Raw genomic sequence first — 20448 nt, forward strand, 5'->3', positions numbered from 1 at the left:
AAAAGACAAACCAGTTTAAAAAAGCGAATGACCTTTTAGAATATATTTTATGAATAAGAAAAAAAATTAAAATATATTTTGTAATTTTAAGGGAAAATATTTTTTTCCTATAATATTAAGTCAAATATCATGACTCTAAATGTGACTATATTAATTTAAATAACACAAACGCAAGACACAGTACAGCAAAGCACTTGAAAAGAAAATGTTTTTATTGATTTGAGAGAGAGAGGAAGGGAATGAGATAGAAACACTGGCTGCCTCCTACACGGAGCCTGCAACCAGGACATGTGCCCTGGCAGGGAACTGAACACCGACCTCTTGGTGCTTGGGTCAGCGCTCACCCACTGAGCCACTCCTGCCAGGCGCAAAGCATTTTTTAAAATACAAAACACAGTGGGGAAACGGACTCAGTCTTCTCAGTAAACAAATAGGAATTCTAGTGCAATTTCTCAACTGCCCGACTCCAGGAGGTAAGTAGCTTATGGTGATTTTTAGTCTGGCACAGTGACAACTTGCTTTTTATTCTGTTTGGATCTTATTTTACATAATCCCAACTGGTTTTTCCCCTAAGCAGATGTGTGCTGCTTCCTTTTGTTTGTTTACTAGCATTTTCCTTATTCCATAAAAGATATTTTAGGTAAGTCTGGGTCTCTGCCTCTCAGCTCTCCCGTGTCTGCAGGCACAACTACAATAGTGCAGAGACCAGGAAACATGTTCTGCGTTCCTCAAACTTCCAAGTCACCTGTCCCTGCAGGCGCGGTCACAGCACTGCCTGCGCTGCGGGCTTAACATTTCCAAGCTGACGGCCCACTGACAAGGGGCAGCGACATGGGGCCGTCAGTACGCTAAGATGTACATAGCTCGGCCACGTCTCGTGCTAGGAAGACTTTGTTAAAAAATTTTAATATTGATTTATTCCTTCAAATACATTATCTGAACATTCAAACTTCTTAAAATTAAACTTTAGGAACAAAATTTTCACATTCAAAGTATAGTTTACAAGGAACACACCCAGGAAGGTAATTTGTTGTCTGACCCAGGATATGGATAAAGATGATGAATAAAATGTATTTTACCAGCAGTTCTGCTCTGGCCAACATCTTGGTTAATGACCATGGTTTCATAAGTGAGAAGAAGCTGCTAAATAAATCTTAGGCTAAACAGACTTAGCCTGTAATTCAGAGGGGATATTCGAAGCATGTGAGTGAACAAATAAACTGTTTTTGGGAGACAAAGCTTGTCCATTATAATAATCTTAGCTTCTGGAAGGTAAAGTTTGAATTTTCAGTGTTTTACTCACTTTAAAAAACAAAACAAACTCCAAGTTAGGTTTTCTTGGAGTCTTTGGTGTTTGCATCTTGCAAATTCAAACCATGAATGTGCTTCTGTCTTCCATGTACACTGCTTCTAGGAAGCACATCACCAAGTCACTGACTTCCTCACCTCATAAACGACACATTTTAGCTTCAAGATTTTAGATTTGCGAGAAATAGCCTATACTTGAGTATGTATATCAATCATGCTACACAAAGAACATTTCTAAAGTGTTCAGAAACTGTTCACAAATGCTTTTTTTCATCAGGTAGCTTTGCAGTAGGTTGACTAATGCAAGTCTCTATGAAAATCTAAAGATTGTCTCATGCAAGTGTTTTGAATTAGATTACCCCGTGGAAGAGTAGTCGGAATTATTTTGTCTTGTGGGCTCTGAGGCTGCGCGACATGGAAGTGGACGCTGGCTGTGCAGGTCACTGACATATGCCACCATCGGCTTATGCCTCTCTGACACACAGTCCAATACTAGATACCATTTTTCATTCTGCATTAATTTTTCTGTATCTTTCAGGTGCTGGTCAGATTCTTGGATTAACTTTTTAGATCTGTTCTGTAGATGAACAGAAGACTTCAATCTGCACGACTACCAACCCCAGCCTCTTACCACAAAGTTTCACTTTGACTAAATTAACCGTTACACATTTGGTTTCTTTCAAAAGTGTCCTGAAGTCCACTTCTTTCCCTAATGTATTCTTCAAACTGTTTTCCTGCCACTGGAGAACCTACTGTACTGAAGATCTTCCCTAATGATTCATTGAACTTCTACATGGACGTTAAGGTAATCACATCAGTGTCATCCAGAAGTTGCCTCTTCTTTTGGTGTTTAAGGTGTTCATTAAGCTTCTCTTTCTCCTCTCTCTCCAACAAAGATCTAGATTCCCAGTGGTGATCTTTTCGAGTATCAGATCATGACACATCTGAAGAACCTTCCCTAACAACCCTGAGGGGTAATGCAGAAGGATTTTTCAAGAAGGTTCCAGTTATCTCCTGAGGTCAGTACACCCCCAATCCTACATCTCATACTGTTTTCCAAAGCAGCTTTAGTGACTTATACAATGTTGTATGTCAATTATATCTGTTTTTAAAAAAAAACAGAAAAACACAGCTTTATTGAGGTATAATTCACATAAAATACATGTAAAATGTACATTTCAGTGGATTTTTGTATATTCACAGAGTTGTGCAACCAACACCAAAATCTAACTTTAGAATGTTTTCATTACCCCACAAGGAAACCCCAGATCAAGTTATTTTCCATTCCATCCAGAGCCCCAGCAAGCACTAATCTTCCTGCCTATTCCACACATTTCATATAAATGGAATCATATAGTATACAATCTTTTGTGATTGGCCTCTTTCACTTAATGCTTTCAAGGTTCATCTGTGTGTAGCACATATCAGTACTTCACTCCTTTTTATTGCTGAATAATGTTTTATTGTATAGATATACCACATTTTATTTATCCATTTATCAGTTGGTGGGCATTTAGATTTTACGTTTTGGCCATTATGAAATAATGCTGCTATGAACATTTGTGTACAAGTGTTTTGTAGACATGTGTTTTCAACTCTCTTGGTTGTAAACCTAGGAGTGAAATTGCTGAGTCAGGTAACTATGTTTAACCTTTTGAGTAACTGACAGTCTGTCTGTTTTCCAAAGTGGCTGCACTCTTTTATGTTCCCACCAGCAATGTATGAGGGTTCTAATTTCTCCACAGCTTCACATGTTTTCATCTCCCTTTTTTATTACAGCCATCCTAGTGCATGTGGTGGATGTGTAGTATCTCATCGTGGTTTTGATTTGCATTTCCCTGATGAATAACGGTGTTGAGTCTCTTTCTATGTGCTAATCAACCATTTGTTGTACTGGTTTCTTACAAAAACTGCTAACAAATCCAGAAGCATTTTCAAAATACAGGGTATGTTTTTCAGTGCTAAGAGAATTGTTCTGATGCAGCTTTTCTTTGCTCTGTGACATGCCACGCTCCATGTTCTGATATTTTGCTGGAGTGTTATACATACAAACAGTATGACTTGGCTTTGAGCTGCCCATCATTGAGCCTAAGTTCAACAAAACACATGGAGACTGAAAATATTTCAGAATAATGCTGTTGTTAAGATTTTGCTAAAGCAAGTGTTTTTTCTAACTCCTTGAGCTGCATATTGCCTTGTGTAATCATCATCCGGATTGCATCCTGTAGGAGAAAGTGAAACCTGGTTACTGTTTTACCTGGTTAATCAAGGCACAGCTGTATTATTGTATTTGTTAAAGTCAAGAACTGATACTGAGAATTCAACCTGCTGCATATTAGGGAAGCCAAAATCTAACAATCAGGGCTGCACAATGTCTCACAGTCACACTTTCCAGACCATCGTGCTGTAATATTTAAAATCTTTTTGTCTTTTTGCGTATGTGGGTGGTTGGGTAGGTGGGGGGGGCTGTTAAAAGTCAGGTGATGCTAGAGTAGAATGTAGATATAGCAAAGATCATAAAATTTTAAATATTTAAGAAAGTGGAATATCAATAACATTAGAGCAATTATCAAGATATATCATCTCTGTGACATTTATATTCCAAGATGTCTAATAAATGTTCTTTAAAATTCACTGAACAATACAAAACAGGGTCAGGGCCTGTGGTTACCATGATCTTGCTCTTACCTCTTCAGTGGCACTTTTGTTTCTTTTGAATTCCTCCCTTGCCCAGTCCTTCAGGTATTTGCGATCAGAATCATTTGGAACTTGCCGAATTGCTTGCAAAATCCTTCTGTAGAGGAGAAGAACTTGTTGCCTTCTCAAGAACTGTACAGGGGAGGAGAAATAGCAATTACAGCCACACGATCGACAGCCCAGTTTACTTTAACAAACAAACTGTAACCAGATAACTTCTTTGGTCCTTAATTTTGAAAGAGGCAAAGAAAAATACCTTTTTTTTCCTTTTAAGAAAACAAGTTTATTTGGGTTGTTTGCTTATCCCTCTCTCAAACATAAGAACCCTTAAAATCAAGAGCTGACACTGGGCAGAAAATGGGCTACCAGACTCCTAGAAACTCCACAATAACAGCACTTTCTCTAAATTAACGCAGTTGTTAAAAACCGCCGGTAACTTTTGCCCTTTAACGTAGCTCAGTGTGACTGGCAGAGTAGTTTTCACCCTGACCGCTGGGCAGCTGATGCATCAGGGCTCCAAGAGCTCTAGAGCCTGCCCCCCCTTTCCAGGCAGGACGGGAAGGCGGGTTTCAGCCTGGCCCCGCCCCTGGCCCGGCCCCGCCCCCCGCCCCCCAGGGGCCCCTGGGCGGAAGCCACGCTCCCTCCCGCCCAGGCCAATCAGTGCGCGCGCAGGGTCACCAGCCCCAGTAGCTCCCTAGACGCATTCCGTCGATTGTGTGTAGGGAGAGATGGAGAATTGAGCTTAGACCCGGGGAAGCTGTCCTAGAACGCCCAGAGGACAGTCGGTACCTGCTTTAGCGTTAGCGTCGCTGAGGGTAAGCGGGAGGCAGCCATGTCCTCCAGACAGCCGGTCGCTAGAGCCACAGCGCGCAGGAGCGGAAGTGAAGGACAGGGGCGGGGCTCGGTTTCCTGGGAGATGGCGTCAGGCGGTGCGTCAGCCGGGAGAGCCGGCTGGGCTGTGCGTTGTGTTAGCCTGTTTCTCCGCGGGCAAGTGGGATGGCGTCTCTGCGCCACAGGCTGTTGAGAAGAAGAGTGGAAAGGCGTTTAGTACACTTCCTGACACATGGTTATGAGTTTCACTAAGTGGAAGTTAAGTACTTTGGAGGTGAGGGGAAAATTATTCTGGTGTGCTCCTTTTGAGCTTTTTGAATGTGAATAGTTGGAAATACTAGAAGTTATGTTATTTTCTTTTAAAATTTGCGTCCTGCTCCTTTGTTTCTCATTCTCATCCTGCTCTTTTTCTGTTGCGTTCTCCCGGCAGCGTGGTAATCTTCATGCTTTAAATGGCTGCCCCACTGCAGCTTTAAGAATTGTGTCATTCGTAAGGAAATGCACACCCTGAGCCTTTATTTCTTCGTAATCGTTTTGTCTTCCCCACAACACACACAAGTCCTTAGGTTATATTACTATCAGGGGGGTTGGTGAATATTGTATTACTTTTCCAAATAGGATTGTTCCAAATTAAAATACATCGAAACATGTTATGTTTACTTATGAACATTTACAAAAATGTTCAATTCCCCGTTGCCTCACTTTTTTGAATCTTTGGTGCTTCCTTTTCTTAGTCATGTTCTGGCTGCGTAACCTCTGTGAAGTGAGATGATAGCATCGGAGTTGTATGTGTAATGACAGGATGTGGGCACAGAAGCACTGTAATGATGAGCTTTTTTGGACATTACCAGGTTACCCCCCATGACCACATATGCAGAATTTGCCTACTCATTATCGATAGCAATTCGTTGATTTTTTTCTTTTAAATATTAGTGAAGTTAAATAGCTCTGACTAGTTTCAGTTACACTTATTTTGTGAATTGTCATGACTTTGGTCAATTAATGCTGATTAAGACTTTAATTTTATATGGGCTGTTTGCCTATAATTTTTTATTTTGGTCCTTTATGTAGCTTTAAGTCTCTATACAATAATGTGTATTTTTGAGACTTTTCAATTTTTTGACTTTTTCATTGTTTAAAATATTTACTCCATCAATAATTTGATTCATGGCATGATGTGGATGTTCTTTTTCAGCTGCTAAGTTGTAATTTCAATAACATTTATTAAAGTTTATTCCTCTTCCTGGACTTTATGATGCCCATATGGTAAATTCTCTTAGGATGTGAATAATATGTTCAGGATTGTTTTATCTGGGATTAGTACATTGTTTTAAATTTTTGTTGGGTTGTTTATTATCTGGCAAGAAGACTCCCCTGTAGTTTCTTGTATGAATCTTTTTAATCTTCTGTATAACCTTTAGAAATGTTTGTATCATTTCTCTCCAAATCATCTTAGGATCTGTATTAAAATTTTGACAGTGTTCAATCTATAAATTATTCAAATGTGTGAGAACAGGTATTTTTACCCCATTTCTTCTTCCCATCCAAAACATTCGTTTATGCTAGACACTGGTAATACCGTTATGTATCATATATGCTCCCTGGGCCTCACTCTTTGGGCAGGAAGACACGTAAGTCCAATGTAGTGTTACAGATGTCCCAGTTCATAATATGGGAGCTCATTCGTTCTGGAGGGCTTATCTGAGTTACATGTTTGCCAGAAAAGCAAGTAGGTAAGAGAATTCCAGAAAAAGAACTTGTGGAACACTGGCAGATTCTAGGATCCCTGTGGTTTGCTGTGATCACATCAGATACTGTGGTGGGGATGCAGGGAGAGAAAGGACAGCAAAGTCAGGTCACGCTAATAGCCTCTTCACAACAGGGACCTCTGGAGGAACTTTTGAAAGATCACTTAATACTCCAGGCTACCGATGTAAAATTGCGTGTTTTCTTTTTCTTTTTAACAACATTGGTGTCCTGCTGTATGTGTGGTTTTACTATCCAGTTCCTTTCACTTGACATCATTTTCTGTATCACTAAATATTTTTGAGACCATGACAATTTTTTTTTTCTGGAGGAACTTTTGAAAGATCACTTAATACTCAAGGCTACAGATTTAAAAGAATTACAGCTGCAGTGCAGTCAGAGGAGAGCAGAAGAGGAGAGAAGATAAATGTCCAGAAGGTAGAGCAGACAAGATTGGGGCTTGAATGAAGAAAGTAAAACAGATGCAAATACCAAATAGCATGTGAGCAGAAGCATGTCCTTAGTACCTTCCGTGACTCATGCTCCTTACCCGGGTCCAGAGTCTGCCTCACCCCCGCCCCATCAGTCCCTGATAGGTCTCCTGTGACTGCTCCCATGCTTCCTAAGCCTTTCCCAGTCACAGGACAAGCTGAAAATGGCACTCTTACATAGCTGCTTACTGGAATTCCTACTGTCCCAGACCCTATGAGCCACTCCAGGCAAAGGGAATCGGCTCTTAGCACACAAATTGGGAAGCTCTGGCTTGGATGGGCCTATCAATTAAAGGTAGAGACGACAGACCACTTCACTGTCAAAATGTTGGTCTTTCCCTACCAGATCCAACCCTGCTGGAAGAGTAAACTCACTGCCCCATAAAGAGCTTTGAACAATGAAATCTGAGGGGAATAGATGTGTCATTTTGGAGCAGAATCTTTACAAGCCATTGTGTGTTCTCACCAATTTGTCACTTCTCCACAAGGCCTGCACGCCGCTACTCACCCTCCATGGACATGAAAACAAAACCTTACTGTATGTAACGCCACCGATGGTGTGGGGGCATTTAGTCTAAGGCAGTGAGTCCCCCTTTGTACTCCTCTGTTGTATTCCATTAAGAATGGTCACAAATTATATCACCAGTGGTATATTTTTTAATAGTTTTCAGAATATAAGCTGTGTAGCTTTTTAGAATAAAAAATAATGATATAACATCAGGTACATGCTTTAGGACACTTGGTTAAACACACAAGCAATCTGTGTCTTTGATGACCACCTCAAAGGAGTTGTAAACTTCACAGTGTAACTTGGGGACAGATGCTTACATCATGGCATGTTGTCTACACAACATTCTGACGGTCAGAACTTAGAGAGAACACAGCACACAGTTTCAAGTATTCAAGCACTGCTTTCTGGCCAAGTAAAAACTACCTAAAAACTGTTGATGTATTTTGACTGGGGAAAAAATAGAAGATGTAGCTGCTTAGTCCTTCTGGATGCAGCATATTTTTTCCAGAATGAGACTGGCTCAGTCCAGCTTGAAAGCAGTGTGAGGAATGATTCTTCCCCTTAACTGTTAAGAAAAAAAGGAACTAAAGAAATAAATTACTACAACAGCAGGGGCCATGGCACTGAGAGAATGAAATAAACAACCGGACAATCATCTTCCATCATTGCATAGTCTCCGAAGCAGCAAATGTGAAGGACACTGAAAGCCACTTCATTTTACACAGCACAAGGATCATCTCTCTGATGACTTGAGCTCCCACGATGGCTGGTTGCTTTATGAGCACACGCATGTAACAAGAATCCTACCCCCAAAGAGAAGGCGGTTCCTTTCACATGAAGCACAGTAAGAAAACACTCAGACTCTGAAGACTGCAGCTGTCTCAGCCACTTGACAGCTTCCTTCAGGGCCTTTAGCCAAAGGACTGGCACAGCCCCATGCTCCTGGCAGCATCTCCTCAAGGCAGGTGTCCAGAGTCCCTTCGAGGGAAAGCAGACAGCTGGGCCCTAAGAGTGGAGTTGGCCTCCTCTCAGGCTCGGGCTTCCAAGACAGGCCAGCTCTCTTCTCAGGTACAAGACAAGACGTTCCTTCACTGTCCCAGGTCTGTTATAAGAACAATAGCCTAGGCAAAGCAAGGAAACTGAAAGTTTTTTCTGTGCTCTGAAGTCATATAAAAATGTACATTGCAATAAAATTTTCTGTAACTGTTGAATTTTTATAAATCAGATCTAAGATAAATTTTAGAGCTGTGACTTCAGAAACAGTTGTCCAAAAGGGAGCACTTGGGCAAGAAGTGTGACATCTTGACCATGGCTTAAAGCCTCAACTTTGGACTAAGTTCTTGCTGCTTTATAGGTGGTCAGAGGCTGTCACCAACTCAAACCACTGCCTGAGAGCATCGCTGAGTGTCTCGGGGAGTGCGTTCACATCACGAAGAATTATGTAGAAGGGGAATGGGAACTCTTCCATGTAGGATCGGATTTCAGGCAGCTCTCCAGGTCCTTTAAATATTGGTACTTTAATGTCCAAGATAGAATCCTGTCAACAGAAGACATTTTGAAATAAAATCAGTGTCCTTGGCTAGCTCTTCCATGATCTCTTATGCTGACATTTTTTAGGCCTCCTGTGTGTAATTTCTGCGTATGAAAGTAGTTTTCATTACTAAGTAAAACAAAACTTTCAGAACTCATTGAGGAGGAAGCACCCCTGCTGGGAGAACAGGCACTGAAAGGGAGGGAAAGGGATATAAGAAAACCCGATTTCCCTGTGTGTCCCATTCTCCACTTGGAATAATTCACATTAAATCTTCAACTTGCTATCTAGGCCTTCACCTGACCTGCAGAGACAGTGCTTTCCTTGGAACAGAACTGCCCTGTGTCTTCCATTTGGCGACTGATCCCTGCTCAGAGGAGGGCACGGCTCAGGTACAAGTAACTGGAAAGGCCTTGTCTACATTCCCATAAGGAAAGGGCCCATTACCAGGCGCTGGCATAGGAAGTAGTTAAGGAATGCTCTCTGGAGTCAGTCTGAATCCTGGTTTTCCTACTCATCACCTGTAATGTGTTTCTGTCCTTCACTAAAGTGAGAATAATCCCCACCTCACTGGGTTATTGTGAAGTTAAATGAGAAAATAGTTACAGAGTACCTAACGGAACATGGTGAGTGTTAGGAATTTTGAGTGTGATGGTGCAACCCAGACCATATTTCAGATAGAACAAACTGAAGAACATCCCCAGAAAATCGGCTTTGAGTTGTCACTCACCCGTGAACTGGGATTATCCAACACAACAAAAATGACAAAGATGTTTGCATTCCGGGCAGCCTGGACTGCTGCCAGGACTCTGTCTTTGCCCTCAAGGAAGAGGCCGCGTCCATCAGAGACCACCAGGAGGAGTTGTGCAGTGTCTGTAGTGGCACATACAGCAGGAGAGGAAGGAAGGAAACAGAAGTCCATTTTTAACAATAATGCAAAACTACCAAAAGTAAGACAAATTAGTATAGGTTTTCTCTTTACTACTGACATCAAACAGATCTCTGGAACTAATGAATTCTGGGCACAAGTAAAAGTGGCTTCTAATTAGATATTTCAGATGTCCAAGGAGTGCGCTCGCGCACACACACACCCACACACACAGCTTCTGTCAATAAAACAATTTCCTAATAGTGTTTCAGAGAATGAATGTCAGATTTAGATCAACTTCATTGGAGAGCAACTTATATGAGAACAAAAATGCAGTACTGAGGAAGCACAGAAGTAAGTACCCATCAGAAACCTGGAACTGTCTCTTTCGAATTTTTGCTAATTTCTGTATGCTTTTTTCCTTGAAATTGATTTTTTTTTTCACTTTATCTTTATTGTTGAGACCATTACAGATGTCCCCCATTTAACCCTACTGATCCACCCCACAACCACCCCACCCTCAGGCCCTCCCCACACCAATGTCCAAATCCATGGGCCATGCCCATAAACATGCAAGTTCCCTGATTAATCTCTCCCCACCCACACCCCTCTCCCCACCTTCCCTCTGAGATCCCTCAGTTTGTTTCAAGCTTCTATGTTACTGGGTCCACTTTGTTCATCAGTTTATTTTGTTTATTACATTCCACATATAAGTGAGATCATTTGGTACTTGCCCTTCTCTGACTGGCTCATTTCACTTAGCATAATGCTCTCTAGTTCCCTCCATGCTGTGCCAAAGGCCAAAAGGTCCTTCCTCTTCACAGCCGCATAGTATTCCATGGTGTAAATGTGCCACAGCTTTATCCACTCAAAACTTAAATAAAAATATTTAGCTATATATAGTGTTATCAGCAAAAGATTGTAGTGGCTGAAGGTGGGCTATCTTTCTGTGTCAAAGACTCGCTTCAAAAAGGAGGTTTCTCCATGGCACAGTCATGACAGATTTCTGGAAAGAGCTAGATAAACACTGGGGCATTTCACGCTCCAATCAATCATGGCTGGCTGGATTAGTTGGTTTCCTCTGATGAAATATTATACAACATTCATACTTAATTCCACATGCCTTGCTCTTTTCATAACTCTCAACTCATAAGTATATATTAGTTAATTATAAACTAGTTAATTGGTCTCTAATTCCTTCACTGATTATAACCCTCATGGGTATGAGTTCAATAAAAATTTTTGAAGAAAGGAGTAAAGGATTCCACGAATGCCTAATACCGCTCTATTTCCTGCTTCTCTCTTTCCCTGTAGAGCATCCACGTTAAAAGATGGTGATGGGTGCAGTGAGACGAAGCACACAACAGAAAATCATTTGGTCAACAAAGGTAAAAGAATGCAGCTCACCTGGACTGACGTTCTGTGAGAGCTGCTGAGCAGCAGCAAACATGTTGGCTGCCGACTCTAGAAACTAAACCAGAAACAATTAGAAAACTATTTAAACTCTATTCCCATTCTTAGGGAGCCTGAAGTTATTTCTGACACATAAATGATTATCAGATAACCATGTCAGATCTACAGGGAATCCAACTGTCCCTTCAGCCACCTATAGTCAAAGATCACTGCTTGGCATTTACCCTTGGGTACTGGCATTATCAAACAGATGCATGCATGTCTGACCCCCCCCCCCACTAGTGTTCTACAAGACACCCCAAAGGAAAAAATACTTTTGGTGGCAAGAAACCACAAAATGTCCAGTGCAACATAAAGAGACTAAAGGAGGGCAGGAATTAGGTCAGAATTATTATCCCAGGTTATCTTTTGAACTTGTGTCAACACAAAGCAAGTCACTGGCTTTATTTTACATCATTTTTTCTCTAGGCTAAATGGGGAGAAATTGGCCTTAACCCACCTGATAAGAGTCCTGGGAGATGGTTTATTTTTCAAAATGTTCTAAACTTCTCAGAAAATCAAAGATACAGAGTCAAAAATGATCTTTGAGAGACTGAGAAAAAGAGGTTACACCATGTTTAATAATGGGTGCTAAGGAAGTTTCTATACCAGAAGTACACAGGCTGGGGTTTACGACTGTTCTATATTGTAAATTTTACCTGTTCTAACACCATATTGAGAGGAAGCTGTTCTAAAAATCATGCCTCCTCTAAACGAGAAGAATAACTGTACAAAAGACATTTGATGTTATCAGCATACCTGAGCAATCCTGGTTTTCCTTTGCTGGAATTTACAGAGCCGTAGAATCTGGGAACCCGAGTAATCACTGAACTGTTCATGGAATGGGTGTAATAGCTTTACGGACTCTCCAAAACTTGGGGGGAAAAGCCAAATACAATGGGGGTTATTTTTTTGTCACGTGAACAAAATAACCATAGAAGGCTAGCTTTCCCAGTGTGATTAAAAGGCACTCTTACCTGCACACTGCAATCTGACCGACTTCCAGAAGGGTTAGAGCATTTCCAATCACAGCCAAAGATTCAAATGCAAGCTGTGAAGTAGAAAGTTAAGGGTTCAAGGAATCAGAATATCCTCTAGACCAGTGCCTTTCAACCTTTTTTATACCAAGATTCCCACAGAAAACTTTTTTTGGTATGGCCCATAGGGGAACACCATCAATATGGTTATTCACAACCAACCCAGAGGCTTTGGTGTCCTTAGGCCCTGGCTAATACCACAAATGCTGAAACCCAGAATCCATTGCACTGGACAGCATCCAATAAGAGTGGTCTTTTAAGACATTTGGTACATAAATTTAAAAAACTTTTTGACTACATAATTTTTAAAAAACAATTTATTCTAATTATAAATAAATGACAACAAAGTTTTAAATTCATATAAAAGATGTTGGCTTAATGTTTAGCACTTGATATGGTAATGTTAGCTGCTATAAGTATCATCACAATCAAGTGTTCTACATCCATTATTTCAGTTAGTTTTCCTAACAACTCTGTGAGTTTGAGGTATTGTTATAATCCTTATTTCTCAGACTGACACTTAAGAAATAACTGCCCAAAGTGGCTGGGATCTGAACCCAGGTTCAGAGCTTAAACTTTTTCCAGCAGAGCCTACATATAGATTTTAGGTTGCTCATTGGCTCATGCTGCATAACAGCATCACTGCAAAACACACTCTTCAGTGTCCATGATATTAATGAGTAATTCTACTCAGGCTCCTACACCTTGTTAATACTGACAGAACACTAAGTCTAGATAATTTCAGACTTTAAAAATATATATATTCCGGTATTATGTTGTGCATGGTCTGAAGAAGAGTAGTACACTGTACTTTGTGAAAATACACATTGTCAGATTTGCTTACTCTACAGCTAGATAATAGCACAGCAAGGCTAAGAAAACAATTATAAAAACCTATAACAGTAAGGGACCAAAATATTTGAGACATCTTAAAATTTCCTTTTGAACTCTTTAAATTTTAGGTCCTCTCAAACATGGTACATTCTCAGAAAAGACTAATTGGTATTTCAAAGTGTTTTTTCCAGGTCATATTTAAAACAGTTGATGGCCCATGGAACAAGGTTTGATGTTAAGTAGCTTCTCTTTCTTACCTGTTTGGTGTGGTTGTCTACCATGCTAGAAGAGTCATCGATAGCCAAACAAATCTGGTACTGGCGTTTACTGGGCTTGGTCCTTCGGAGCCAAATCTTGTCTTTTCGAAACTGACTAGCAATGTATGGGATGACCTTCCGCATGTTTAGTCGCTTCCCAGTTCGATAGTCTCCCCTGTTAAATTTACCCAAATGGGACAAAGATTAGTTAAAAACTGCTCATCCCTTGAAAACTTTTTAAAGGATGAAATCATATTAATAATACCTTATCACCAATTATACCAAATAACCAGTAACCTGGCACAATGAGGTATTACTGCATTTGAGGTTTAAGGGCCAGGATCTTGATCAGCAGACAGAAAAACTGGCTATGTATGTGGCAATCATGATTAGGTCCAAAAAAGTAAGAGATATTTTTAACATTAGAAAAAAATGTTTGCACTGAATATTAAGTCTTGGATTCTCTTTTCTGTTCTACAGCTATGATTTTGGACCCATCTTTGAAAAGATCGAGGTGAGTAACATGCAGCAAAATAAGCAGCTCACACAAAGGCTCAGCCAATTTTCCCATCAGTTATTAATGAATCAGAGGAACTGCATTCATACCAAACTTCAGAAACTCGTTGTAGATAACAACATGACAGCAGGCTAAGGAACACCACACTGGTGCCTGCGCAGCAGAAATGGCAACCCAGAAGCCGGCGCAATAAGCGGGTAAGTGTTGAGCTCAACGGAAAAGGCAATACAGTAAGTACTGCCACCTTTTCAGGACACTGCAAGTGTGTCCGATGGAGAAGACTTACTTCAGCTTGGCTGCCTGGGTGGGCTCTAATATGAGACGAAGCTGTTCACACAACTGTTGTGAAAGAGGTGCAGTTAAGATCAGGTAACTCTGCCACATCTCAGTTGCAGCCTTTTCCTGTGACAACAGCAACAACATGTAGGTTACCCCGAGAATGTCAGAGCTAACCAAAGTCATTACAGCAAGACAGTTTGATGCTAAGTAGTAGAAAACAACTTGTATGAACTTTCTCAAAGCATTTAAAGCTTTTCTTAGCTCTAATTCACTTGATTAAAAATGCCTCTCCTTCCACCAAGACCACAATCCACAGTTCCAACTGAGAAAGAATGAAACAGGACAGTAAAACACTGGAATTCGTGACCAAAACAATGCCTCATTCACATCCCCTACAGAGAGTATAACCTGTACCCTTCATGTGGAGAGGGAGCTGTGAATGGTAATTTTGGGGTCAACAGATCCAGTCCCTTAATCATGGGCTCTCAGGGTCATGTTTCAAAACCAAAAGTGACAAGTGCAAATCTCAGTAACACATTCAACAGTGTCCTTATTTCCTGGACATAAAGCTCCGTGATTTTTTTTGCCAGCTACGACAGAGCAGTCAATACACACGTGTGGTGGTGGTGATAATAGACATAATGCAAAGTCATTAAAAATGAAACTTCTGGTTGATCTATACTTCCATATTACACCAGCTGGCAATGCTCTAGGTGGCCTATTCTGAGGATGACATGGTACCTTTTTGCCCTGTTTTTCAATCATTGTAACTTCTATTACATCCATTACAGAGAGCAACAGAAGTAAAAAAAATTTATTCACATCAGTTTCTCTCTTAAGCTACAGGTTTAGTGGCAAAGCAGGCAATGGATAGACTTGGACTTTAGGATTGTAATTACATTTTCTATATACTCAGTCCTTTTTACAAAGGTACTGGAGCTAAGAACCTATTAAGTTTGCTGTCAAGATATTGTATGAAAATAGCAGTCACTTACTTCTTCTGGGTTTCCAGGTTCATGTGGCTGCCACCTTTCCAGCTGTCTCTCCAGTTCCTGTCTTAGCTCATCGACATCTTTTAAAAAGGGCTAAGAAGAAAAAACTACAGATGAGAGGCAGCCCAGGTTAGAATTGCCAACTCACTGTCTGTCTGCCTTCTTCCCTGCAGTATGAAGTCCAAGTACATATCCCCCAAGACATAAAACTTAGGCAAATTTAAGGCCACAGTAAGAAGGTGCCAGACAACAATTCTTCTGTTTTCCATTTGTTGAGACACAATGGATAAAGGAAATTTTAACATTTATAAACCAAACCCAGCAAAACAAAACCAAATCCCCAAGAAGACGACTGCCATCAAGTCAAACAATTGGGGAAAACAAGTCAGTTACTCGCTTCTCCCTAAATGTAGGCATTAAGTCAAAGATTCCTGCAGCTTAACCGACATAAACTGTTAACTGTCCTGCAGACTCCTTATACAAGGACAGTGGACTTGAGAAGAGAGATGTGAGAGCTGGCGGCCCGAGGACCAGACCTACCATCACCCAGGGCAGGGCACAGATTACCCACTGTGACCCTGGGATTAACCGTTAGAACAGTGTTTTATCTGCTTAGAGAACACCTGTCATACCAACAGTGATCCTAAAAATTTTGATAAGGATGATACCCCAAAACAGCTATTCCATCAAGTTTTAAAGACAAAGATTTGAAAGGAATCTATAATTACATTTTGTCAACTTACTAAAGCAGTAACTTGTGAAAGGTTCCCCCCTCCCCCCCTTAATCAACCCACCTCTACTTTTGAAAGTTTTAGTACCTGGAAAATCGTGTCCACAAGGAAGTGATGGGCTGTATGAATGGTCGAATCTCGGCTTCTCTCTGGTTTCTCATTCTCTGTCTCCTTGTGGAGTTTGTCTGTCCTGGGGTCTTGGTCTTCCTCTGTTTTAACACTTTTGGTCTCCATTTCCATCTCATCAAAGCCTATTTTCATACAAAGATAGAGTTTTACTTACCTTAATATTAGCATAAAGACTGAGCCTTCATGGTTGCCTGTCAATTCTAACAATTACTCAAACTTCACTCATTCCCTTCAGCACATCTCCACATATTGGTTCCACATGTTCTTTCTCTGAAACAGTCATTACCAATTCTTACTCCCCTAACTCCTCTGCACCCTGATGTTGAGGTGGCTGTTCTGCAGAAGTGGGAATAGGGGAGACTGTAATTTATGTTGACAAGCCCCAAAGAACTGTGTGATTCTTTAAACTATGTGCATGTAGAACTTTGAAAACTAAAAACTAAAATAAATCATAGTTCCATTTTATAGACGAAGAAACTGAGGCAAAGAAAAGATGAATAATTTGCCTTAATCTGTGAAGTCAGTAAGAGGCAAAGTCTGGGTTTGAAACTATGCAAGTCTGATCACAGAGCTGTGCCTTTCCCACTGTCATATCATGGCCAATCAGCAGTACTAACACCCCTGAGAGGGCAGGAAGGAAGAAGAAAAAGCTTTTGAATTTGGCACGTTCTTTTGAATTTGCATTTATTCCATTACTGACAGTAAATTTTTACACTGCCAATATTTTTAATGTGTTGAATATATTTTAAAAATAAACTTGTAATAGTCATTGGTCAACTATGAAATTGAACTGTTGTATGTAAGGAGTTTTGTTACTTTCTCACATGCATTGTCCCCATTCTACTTTTAAAACATTTTATAGCATTTTAATGTATATTTTCATGTAATTGAAAACATTATTTCTCTAATATTCAAGACTATACCTTCTTGTCACAATTGGAGTAAGTGCTCTATTCTGTTCTGCATGTTTTAAAAAGGCTGATGGGATTTTGTCTGAAACGCAAGTTTCAGTGGTATCCTTGAAAGTGTCCTGCAACACCACTCTTCCACCTTTCCACTCCGAAACGAAACACAGTGACATTATTATAGGCAAATGAATGTCTAAGCCATGGGTTTAGCACATGGAAATAACAGACCAGACTAGAATACAGTACAAGAGAAGTAATTTCTCTAAGAGAGCTTAGGTGGGGTCTGTTTCCTATAAAACTCACCAGAGCTTGCCGTGGTCCCTGACTTGACCTCCTCTGGCTTCAGCTGCTCTGTGTCTACCGGTTTGAGCTCCTCCTGCTCCTCCATGTCCATGAAGATATCCTCTCTTTCCTCCTCCTGATCCTTGCTGGAGTCTTTTGCAGATTGTTGCTGCTCCATGCTGGCTACATCTGTTAACGAAGTGCACACACACATAGAAAGCCTAGGTCTTTGCAGAACAAAGTAATCATGAGTGGGCGTTATTAATGCTAGTTCTGCCACTAATGGGCTATGCGGCTTAGACACAGTGCTGGGCTTGTCTGTGCCCAAGATGTCCTACTGACCTATTGATGTAACTGCCTATTCTCTACCCCCCACCCCCAACCACTGAAGCTACAAGAATATAGTGTAACTACACATGTGACCATAGAAGTAGGATGTTTAGCTGGGTTTCTACTGCTATGAACCAGAATAAACAGGCTGGGCACATGGCACATGATTCAGAGCAGCTAATGGAATCATCCCCCATTACTGAGTTATGGGTGGAGAAATGGTAGTGATTAAGAGTATAGCACTTGGTATGGAAAGACCAATGTGGGAATCCCAGCATCCTGATCTTGGACAAGTTCTTAAACGTCTTTGGCTTTAGTGTGCTTGTCTATAAAATGGAGATATCCTTGCTCATGAGATGACTAGAGGAATCCCATGACCATGCAGCAACGGCTCAGAACAGTGTCTGGCACAAAGTAAAAGCTCAATCCATGGTAGCTGTTATGATTACTGTTTTATTATCCTAACAAGTAGGGGAAGAAGAGAAAAAAAGTAATCTGCAGAGGAATTGTTTTTGTACCATCCCCATAGGCAGGTATTATCAACAGTGTTTCACATATTAGGAATAAAATGGTGAAAAGGCACCAGACTAGACTGATGGATGACTACTCCCCTCCTATGTGATTTTTTCTCTCCCTTTTCACTTACAGAGAAAACACGTATTTCAAGTTCACTGCTTTTGCCATTGCAGGGAGCAACCTTAAGGTGATTGTGAAGAAATGTCCAGTACTCAGAAACCCTGAAATCAGTGCTGGGTTTGAATGCAGCCAGTGGTTATCAAGGATATCTTAAAAACTTACACTAAATCCAGAAACACTGAGCATCTGCACTTGGCTACAGACATCTTTAAACAAAAAACAATTAGTATTTCTGCACAGTTATTAGATGAAATAGTTTTTAAAAGCCATTCCCCTCCCTCCTAAGATGAATTTGTAGGAACACCTGGTGGGCACATAGTCATACAGCATACGCTCTCACAGAGAGCTGAGTGAGCAAAGAAGCCTTCCCTGCACCTACCGTAGGTCTGCGCATCATAAGGGTCGCTCCCTTGTTTAATGTGCTCAAATGCAGCCGCATCCTCCGCCTGGGGCTGGGTGGGCTCCTGCTCTACATGGCTGTCCATATCCACAGTCCTCAGCCTCTTGTGCACATGCTCATTGTGATCACCCAGGGAGCGTTCATTGTCGGCCTGTCCAGGCTTCCTCTTAAAACTCTGTGGGAAATAGGAAATTCATCAGAGCCTTGTCTGTAATAGTAAAAAGACAAAATAAGCACAATGTCCATCCATAGGGGGCTGGTTAAGTAAATTAGGTACAGCCACACAAAAGTGGAATTCAATGCAGCTATTATAAAGAATGGGTAGGTCTTTACATACACAGGACAATTTCTGATATAGTTTTATATCTGAATAAAGGCAAGGAAGCAAAGAAAGACACACATATGCACATCCACACATGTTGCACATGCAGAAAAGATCTGAAAGAAGATAACTGGTAGCACCAATTTTCTTGGGTGGCTTAAGGACAGGGATAGGATGGAAACATTTTAGAGAATTGGTTTTTTATATACTAATTTTGTATCATGCATAAATTATACCTCATTAAAAAACTTATTTTTTAAACTCAAAAGACTATGGACATTGAAGAGTAATACTGGTTGGTGCTGGGCAGCAGCACATAGTACCAGACTCAGGCTCCATAACAGGAATGGGGGAGGGGATGGGTGGTATATGTGTCTGTGTCTGTGTGTGTTTCTGCACAGGGAAGAAGGCCCAGTGATAGTTCCACTGGGAAAGCCCCAAAACCAGGGATGCCATCATGTCTGGTAGAACAGGGACAGCAAATGCAAAGAATGTGGCCTTTTTTTTTTTTAATCACTATGTTTAGAGCATCTTTTTCTACATGCAGCCTTCACTTTAGTTTAGCTGAAGAGTGACGGACCTGTGTGCTTTTCCTGGTCTGTTTCTGGGAGGCCAGCCGGGCAACAAGGTTGGATTCATGGCCTTCTGCCTGGTTTGCGTCCGCAGCTCCACTCCCATGTTCCTGTGAAATCCAAGCCATAGAAAATGAGGGTGGAGGAAGCTATCAAGCATCTGGTTACTGTGCTGCACTGTGCACAACTTCTCTCACCATGAGTCTCATCTCAGAGTCAAATTATCACACCTGCCCGCCTGCTCTGGAACTCACCCATGGGCAAAAACAGAAGCATCTAGTTCTTGACCTGCTACCACCACTCTTGGGTGGCTTTACTTTGCTAGGCTGATTAGTTCTTGGTTTATAGGAGTGTAGTGGCTCACTCTGGGCAGGACAGACCTGATTAGAAACCAGGCTTCATCAGCAACCAGCTGTGTACCCTGGAGATTGTCATTTAACTTCACTGAGGGTTATTTAACTCAAATGTAAACTGGAGAAAATAACAATAGTATTGGCTATCTTTTAGGGCTATTGTAAAAACTCACTGAAATAATGAAAATGCTTAGCATCTAATGGGTGCTCAATAAATGGGGTGGAGGAGGTGTAAGTATATAAAGTGGCTATTACTGGTGAGAAAACTGGGGCTTAGAGAGGCTAAAGGAGTTGTCAAAGTCACCACTGTAGCAGCAGGTCCTTTGACTCAGGGCTGTGTCACAGCATGCCAGTGGCCCAAACTATGGCCACATACAGAACCATCACCCAGGTCAAAAAAGAACTGCTTTGCTTGCCTATTGTTGCTTGAAGTC

General features: G+C 41.0%; 2 protein-coding genes and 1 long non-coding RNA gene across 5 annotated transcripts in view; 1 reads left to right on the forward strand and 2 right to left on the reverse strand.

Annotated features, from left to right (window-relative positions):
* Window positions 1–188: 188 nt before the first annotated feature.
* LYRM2 (LYR motif containing 2) lies at window positions 189–4895 on the reverse strand. Its single transcript, XM_081139935.1, has 3 exons — window positions 4795–4895; window positions 3997–4137; window positions 189–3530 (listed from the first exon to the last, which is right to left on the reverse strand). Exons 1-3 carry the CDS (start codon window positions 4837–4839, stop codon window positions 3450–3452), a joined length of 267 nt encoding a protein of 88 aa, XP_080996061.1. The 5' UTR covers window positions 4840–4895; the 3' UTR covers window positions 189–3449.
* A 25-nt stretch (window positions 4896–4920) lies between these two features.
* Window positions 4921–17001, forward strand: LOC308558342. 3 transcript variants are annotated; one of them, XR_013998988.1, is made up of 5 exons: window positions 4921–5110; window positions 9407–9507; window positions 11298–11371; window positions 14044–14277; window positions 15372–17001. It is a non-coding gene; the product is annotated as an uncharacterized lncRNA (long non-coding RNA). The 3 variants fall into 3 exon arrangements; XR_013998989.1 differs by having other exon boundaries at window positions 14044–14077; window positions 15372–15445; XR_013998990.1 differs by lacking the exon at window positions 4921–5110 and adding an exon at window positions 7430–7611 and having other exon boundaries at window positions 14044–14077; window positions 15372–15445.
* The window catches only part of MDN1 (midasin AAA ATPase 1), a 131757-nt gene continuing 118930 nt past the window's right edge, over window positions 7622–20448 (reverse strand). Inside the window, exons 91-102 of the mRNA XM_081139934.1 lie at window positions 19670–19771; window positions 18747–18942; window positions 17423–17590; window positions 16170–16333; window positions 15355–15444; window positions 14367–14482; window positions 13564–13738; window positions 12413–12486; window positions 12195–12309; window positions 11391–11454; window positions 9846–9988; window positions 7622–9121 (exon numbers count right to left, since the gene is read on the reverse strand). Coding sequence (XP_080996060.1) covers window positions 8933–9121; window positions 9846–9988; window positions 11391–11454; window positions 12195–12309; window positions 12413–12486; window positions 13564–13738; window positions 14367–14482; window positions 15355–15444; window positions 16170–16333; window positions 17423–17590; window positions 18747–18942; window positions 19670–19771 — 1596 coding nt within the window. The 3' untranslated portion in view covers window positions 7622–8932. The remainder of the gene's footprint in view (window positions 9122–9845; window positions 9989–11390; window positions 11455–12194; window positions 12310–12412; window positions 12487–13563; window positions 13739–14366; window positions 14483–15354; window positions 15445–16169; window positions 16334–17422; window positions 17591–18746; window positions 18943–19669; window positions 19772–20448) is intronic.

The sequence above is a fragment of the Miniopterus schreibersii genome (assembly GCF_964146895.1).
Source record: "Miniopterus schreibersii genome assembly, chromosome: 6".
NCBI classification, from domain to species: domain Eukaryota; kingdom Metazoa; phylum Chordata; class Mammalia; order Chiroptera; family Miniopteridae; genus Miniopterus; species Miniopterus schreibersii.

What these genes read in the sequence shown, in the direction of transcription:
- LYRM2 (XM_081139935.1), bottom strand. Translation starts at nt 4,839, where the DNA reads ATGGCTGCCTCCCGCTTACCCTCAGCGACGCTAACGCTAAAGCAG. An exon ending in CGACGCTAACGCTAAAGCAG is followed by an intron (nt 4,138 to 4,794) that starts GTACCGACTGTC and finishes TCCCCTGTACAG; the next exon opens with TTCTTGAGAAGGCAACAAGT. An exon ending in ACAAAAGTGCCACTGAAGAG is followed by an intron (nt 3,531 to 3,996) that starts GTAAGAGCAAGA and finishes TTTCTCCTACAG; the next exon opens with GATGCAATCCGGATGATGAT.